Raw genomic sequence first — 6980 nt, forward strand, 5'->3', positions numbered from 1 at the left:
CTCCCTTCACTGCGAGCTCCAGGCAGAGCAGTCTAAACCAGAAGATATAGGCTGATATGTTCCATGCTCTACGGAACCATTAGACTTCCAGGGAACATTTGGTATGTTCCATACACATTTGTGAAATGGCTGATCTGTTTATCTCTAGGAAGAATTTACCCAGAGCATTCTTCTGAAAAAGCTGTAGTATCCTGAACAGACTTGGTTTACACTGAATACTGACCTCACCGCTTCTGAAACCACCTGCATTTCATTCAGCTTGTCACTGTAGAGTGGGGCTAATAGCACCTACCTGCTAAAACATAAGTGAGATCACGTAGATGCTAGTCTCTGCCCGGCAGAAGGCAAGAGCTTAGTGAATGGAATTTCCTTAATTTCTTTGAAATGTTATTAATATTCCATAACAAAATTGTTTGCAATGCATTTTTACTTATTTTTAAATTATACAAATATATCTGAATATTTTAAAGCAAACCCCAGATAGATATTATTTCACTGGTAAATATTTTAGGATGTGTTTTTAATAAAGTATTTTTTAAAACACAGAATCACAATACCACTATTAAACCCATTACATTAAAAATAATTCCTTGATATCACCAGTACTAAATCTGTATTTGATTTTCTTCAGTAGTCTCAAAAAAGTCTTTTTATGGTTGTTTGCTTTGGATCAGAATCCAAAAGAAGGGATTTCCCTGCTTGTCCAGTAGTTAGGACTTCTCATTCTCATTGCCAGGGGCCTGGGTTCGATCCCTGGTCAGGGAACTAAGATCCTGCATGCTGCACAGCATGGCCGAAAAATAAACAAAATGTAAAATAATGCAAAATGGGTCTACACATTGCGCTACTGATATCAGTCAGTCTGTAACCATTCTCTCTGCTTTTTTATACCATATATTTGTTGTAAAAAATGGGGTCATTATTCCAGAATTTTTTTGTTTCAGAATTTGACTGGCTGCATTATCTAGCTGGTTCTTCTATCCCCACATTTCTTGAAAACTGGTACATAGATCCAGAGACTAATTTAGATTTAGACTCAAATTATTTTTCTGACAAAGCAGTCAGAGAAATGTTTTATAATATCTTCCATGTTTTAAAAGTTGTGAATTTGAAATCGTGGCTCAATATCTCATGGCATTTTGCACTTAGGAATGCAAGATTCCCAAGAGGGAAGGAGGGAAGCTATTCCCTCTGGCTTCTGCTTCATACATGAGGAGATCATCTTCCCTTGGAGAGTTAATGGTACTTGTGACTGCCCATTTATCTCTGATTGATTTATCTAAGATATCTTTATTTATATACATCTTTGGCTGAGGATGTTCACATATCTTTCATTAAAAATATCTATTCCTTTCCTTCATTCTAAACTAGAAATTAAAATGTTTGAAATTATTAATGACTAGAGAAAGCACCACAGGACAATAGAACCTCCTTTTGAAATGTTTAATTTTTTTTTAATTGTTTTAAGTGCGCTAATGCAAATTATGGATGGAAAATCACATCCAGGTATACTGAAGCGGGACAATAGTGTTGTTCTGGAGTGTTGGGGATATCTGATAAATAGTCTCCTTTTCTTCCCTACCTGAAGTGGGAACAGAGAACTAGATATAAAATGAGACAGATGATGATTAAAAAATAATTGCTTCTACATCTGATAAAGCTGTTTGGAGACTATGAGCTAGGTCCACAGCAATAATGGACTTGCAGACACTCCGATTGCCTATATTACAGGTGCCATTCACCTAGTCAGGGACACCTAGGTAAGCACAGGCCTCTCTGAGTCCAGTGCACATGCCAGGTTCTTTTCCTCAAACTCACCACTCAAAACTCACACCCCCTTCCCTGGAGAGAGGCAGAAAGTGAGTGAGGGGTCAGGATGCAGCCAAGAATGGTAACTCAGTGGAGATTTAGTCAACTTGGAAACAAGTGGAAATAACTATACCTCTTCACTGAAGGCCATGATACAAAAGAATATCAGAGGCAGAACCTGGTGTCAACACAGCATTTTTAGCATTGGACACACATTTAGATGGTTCCAACTCATGTCAACTTCTACACTATAGCAGCTCATGTGCAGTAGAACAAATGTTTGTACAGTGTGTGCAGATCTTGACGGATACCAAGATAGATAAAGACCCAGTCTTTGCCCACCAGAGGCTCATCTTTTAGTGGGTTCTCAGACAAGTGGGCCCAAAATAGATGTGTGGCTCACTGTGGTAGGTGTTGTATGGGTAGCTGGCAACCTCCAGATGTCAGCTCCTTCCAGGTCCACTTCAACTTTCAAGCTGTGGTCATGCTCTTCTTGGGCAGTTCCTGCCCAGTGACAGAACTGGGTAGCAATTGAGATCACCCTCTTTTTGGGTGGTCCCAGCCAGTAACCAAGCAAGGTGGTGCTACAAGGGCTTGGCCATTTCCACTGAGATAGGACTCCCCCACTGGGCAATCTTTGCTCCTGAGCTTCCCATTGGGCTGGTGCAGGGTGACCAGCTGTCACAGTTACTGGGACTGAGAAATTTCCCAGGATGTAGGACTTCCGGTGCTAAAACTGGGAAATGTCCAGGGAAACTTGGATGGTTGGTCACCTTGGCTGGTGTACACCTTGTCAGGTCTGCCTCAGGTCTGACAGCTCCCTCTGCCCAGTCCTGCCTCCTCCCCTTTCCCCACACATGTTCATCAACAATAAACTCTTTGTCCTCCTGACTTCATCTCAGTGTCTGCTTCCCAGAGCTCAACCTGAATACTGCAAGAGAAGATGAGGCCGAAAGAGAGTAGGAGGGCAGAGGAAAGATTAGTTTGATAATTATAGCGATGCGTCTGTGTATAACTTTTTCAGCGAACTATTTGTTCTTCAACCTTTGAGAAAGAAAAGAGGTGTCTGTAAATACTCAGTGACTAAAGTTTCCTAAACTGCATTTGAATACTCTAAATGAAGGCTTTGCCAAAAAAACAAACAAAAAAGCCAACCTTCTTGTTCCAGTGTCCTTTGTTAAACATGCTTTGTTATTCATTTCTGTGATTTAAGAAAATAAAAGAAGCTTCAGCTTTTCTGAGAAGTATTCTTAAAATCAAGAGAGAATGGGAAACAGATCACCAGCCCAGGTGGGATGCATGAGACAAGTGCTCGAGCCTGGTGCACTGGGAGGACCCAGGGGAGTTGGGTGGAGAGGGAGGTGGGAGGGGGGATCGGGATGGCGAATACAAGTAACTCTATGGCTGATTCATGGCAATGTATGACAAAACCCACTGAAATGTTGTGAAGTAATTAGCCTCCAACTAAAAAAAAAAAAAAAAATCATGCTAAAAAAAAAAAAACAGAGCATGGGGAAAGGGGGACATCCTTCAGAGCTGGGCTAGGATGAGGTGAGCAACGAGCTTGGGGGCAGCATTTAAGGAGGCGCTCACTATGAGTTCAGAGTCGGCCCTTGGATGACCTTTCTTAAAGTATTGCACCTCAGGGGCCTCCCTGGCCTTGCCCTAGTCCAGACCCTGGCAACTTAACATTAAGCAACTTCCCTCTTTCCTTCCCCAGGTACAAAGCCATCGTGCGGCCGATGGATATCCAGGCCTCCCATGCCCTGCTGAAAATCTGCCTCAAAGCCGCACTGATCTGGATCGTCTCTATGCTGCTGGCCATCCCAGAGGCCGTGTTTTCTGACCTACATCCCTTCCACGAGGAAAGCACCAACCAGACCTTCATTAGCTGTGCCCCGTACCCACACTCTAATGAGCTGCACCCCAAAATCCACTCCATGGCTTCCTTCCTGGTCTTCTACATCATCCCGCTGTCGATCATCTCTGTTTACTACTATTTCATCGCCAGAAATCTGATCCAGAGTGCCTACAATCTCCCCGTGGAAGGGAATATACATGTCAAGAAGCAGGTGGGTGCTTAGGAGTAATTCATTTCCTCCTTGGGGATTCGATCCTTTGCATATATGTTGGACTCCACTGACAAGTTCTGTATTTAGGTGGTCCCGCTGCCTGATTCTGCAGAAGAGGTGAGTGATCTGTGGCCAGATGGTAAACAGAGATTCCTAGCTGCAGAAGGTTTAGTGAGGTGTTGAGAACCTGAAAGCTTTGGAGTATGGGTTGTTTCTGGGAAAAATCTGAAAAACGTGTTAGTGTTTTTTAAAAGATAAAATGTAGTGTCTCTGAGGGATGCAACTGCTTTAAACTTCAGTCGCATTCTTTGGGTAGGAAGAGGGTCACCATATGTGATAAGGCAGAAAGGGCTGGAAAATGAGGCTGGTTGAAGAAAAAGAGGTAGTTTGATTAAGATGGGTTCACATTGATTTGAGTTCAAATCCAGGCTTCCTGACCTACTCATTTACCCCCTCTGAGTTTCTTACCCATGAGGAGGGTAATAGCCCTTATATTAGAAGGCTGTTGGAGGATGACAAGAGGAGCATATCTACCCCCAGGTGGTCCAGAATGCAGGACGCCCTCCGTCTGTGTTAGCCTGCCTTCCCCAGTGCCCCCATCACCCTCATAATCTCATCCTGAGGTATAAATGGTAGGAACCAGGGACGCTGGCTTTCTCCTCTGTAGCGATTTTTGCCTTCTAGTCCAAATGTAGATCAAGTGGTATTTATGATGGAAAGACAGAAAGACTCTCCCCTCATTTAAAACATGTAGCCGACTTAGTTGGCTAAAATTCTCTTTTTCCCACTCAATTATGGGGGGAAAACAGCAGTCCTCAGTGAAACGCTCCCCCTTGCTTGAAGGAGTTCTCAGTGGAGAACATCCATTGTATCCCCAGTTCTTGAAGGAGAATGATATTTCCTCTTGCCGTAGCAAAGTGAGTTGGGAACAAAAGGAGATGCTCAGCCCACTTTTGCTTGAGACTCTTCCTATATTATATAGGCTAGAAATAACTTGAGATAAAAAAAAAATGGTAACAGGCAGTTATCTTAGTTTGGCCAATGGGGAAGAACAAAGTTGGGTCCTTTTTTAAGCATCAGAGGGAGGAAGAAATTATTAACTGCGGAGCCAAGGAAGACATGAAGTCATATGGCTGATAACTGCACCAATGCCCTCCCGAGGAAAAAGAGGGCACTCACTAGAATTTCATTGTGCAGTCCACTCAAGCGTGTAATCAACTTTGTTTAAAGAGCTGCTCTCACTGTACTCTGCTCATCCATTTCTGCTTCCTGGCATTTTCCTTTCTGTGTCTGACTGTTTTCTTTTTCTGTCTGTTTCTATTGGTTTTCTCTCCTCTGTTTCTCTCATCTTCTCTCCTATGGGACTCATTTTCTGGGCCTTGTGAAGTCATCCATTTCCCTAATTGATTTTCCCCTTCTTTTTCTCTGCCCATGTCTTTGTCTCTGCATCCCCCGCCCTGTCCCTCGGTCCCTCTGTCTCTCTGTGTGACTCTGTCCTCAGATCGAATCCAGGAAGCGCCTGGCCAAGACAGTGCTGGTGTTCGTGGGTCTCTTCGCCTTCTGCTGGCTCCCCAACCATATCATCTACCTATACCGCTCCTACCACTACTCCGAGGTGGACACCTCCATGCTCCACTTCGTCACCAGCATCTGCGCCCGCCTTCTGGCCTTCACCAACTCCTGCGTGAACCCTTTTGCCCTCTACCTGCTGAGCAAGAGCTTTAGGAAGCAGTTCAACACCCAGCTCCTCTGTTGCCGGTCTGGCCTGATGAGCCGGTCTCACAGTGCCGGCAGAAGTACCAGCTGCATGACCTCCTTCAAGAGCACCAACCCCTCCGCCGCCACCTTCAGCCTCATCAATGGAAACATCTGTCACGAGGGGTACGTCTAGACTCACCCTTGACCCTGCCCTCCTGGTTTTGCTTTATGGCTGGTGAGGAACCCTCACATCACTGGTTGTTTCTATACCCTCCGAAGACCCTTTGGCAGGCTTGTGAGTGATCTGGGTGGGTAGGGGAGAGGCCCAAATGGGTCACTTGGAAGGCCTATCATGGCTTGCATTTTCCATTTCAACTTGTGGACGCTGCTTCGGAGGTAGAACTTTCCCTTTTTAAGAAAAGGGAACAAATAGGAAATCTTTATTTTAAGCATTAAACCCTGAGATACAGATGTGCTCAACTAAGTCATAGAAACTACATGAACAGCCAGATTTATATAGCAAAGAAATTGTACATTGACTGCTTTCTGAAAAACTTCCCCTTGTCATTTCTTTAAGCAGAAGCTAGTGCTTTATGAATGTGATCTGAGTCATTTTTCAGGAATATTTATAATCACAAAGCAAGGAACTTATTTTTACACTTGTAATGTGAAAAGCCAACCCTCGGAGAGTCCCATATATAAAGGACAGTCCCCAAATTGATAACACTGGAAGCCAATTTCAAACAAATCCCTGAGTTTCGATTGTTTTTAAAAGACATAGCTGAGGACATAGGAAAAACATTCACTGCATCATTTTAAGGCAAAAACAGAACCCAACATGCTGACACATCTATCAAGATGCACATGTGCCTGTGGAGTGACAGTTCTAACTCAACGCGGGTCCTTTTTGCTATTACCCAGTTATAATCATCCATGGTGCCATTCTACCATATTAGAGAAATCCTTTGGCTGGGGGGTGGGTGGGATTGATTATGTTATTTATTCATCAAAAATTTATAAAGATGTATTAAGTTAAGTATTTATTTTAGGCATACAGTTTTTTAGCCAACTGTATTGACGTCTATTTGGCTGTCCTTGTCTGCTACGCTGAAGAATGTGAGAAGAAAGGGATCATATTGAAGTGGAAATAGAAACATGTTTACATTTAATGTCTGCTTTAGGTAAAGTCTGGGGCAGGAAATGAATTCAATGTCAGTAATATATGTTTCAGTCTCAGTATGTGTGAGAAAGTTGTAGGGGTCTCAGGTTTAAGAACTGACTGAAAGACAGATATATATACATTAAGTTTCTACTTATGAAGAGTATTTATAAAACAGCCCATGTACAGGAAAATACTGGATTTAAATCTCTTTTGTTTTCCAACTGAGTAAAAGGATTTGA

General features: G+C 43.0%; 1 protein-coding gene across 2 annotated transcripts in view; it reads left to right on the plus strand.

Annotated features, from left to right (window-relative positions):
- Positions 1–6538, plus strand: part of GRPR (gastrin releasing peptide receptor) — a 231346-nt gene extending 224808 nt beyond the window's left edge. For both annotated transcript variants that reach the window (XM_065915132.1, XM_065915131.1), the window contains 2 exons: positions 3530–3881; positions 5383–6538. In XM_065915132.1, the coding sequence (XP_065771204.1) occupies positions 3530–3881; positions 5383–5772 (742 nt within the window). In that variant the 3' untranslated portion in view covers positions 5773–6538. The remainder of the gene's footprint in view (positions 1–3529; positions 3882–5382) is intronic.
- Positions 6539–6980: the final 442 nt, after the last annotated feature.

Source organism: Muntiacus reevesi, chromosome X (genome assembly GCF_963930625.1).
Source record: "Muntiacus reevesi chromosome X, mMunRee1.1, whole genome shotgun sequence".
Lineage (NCBI taxonomy): Eukaryota > Metazoa > Chordata > Mammalia > Artiodactyla > Cervidae > Muntiacus > Muntiacus reevesi.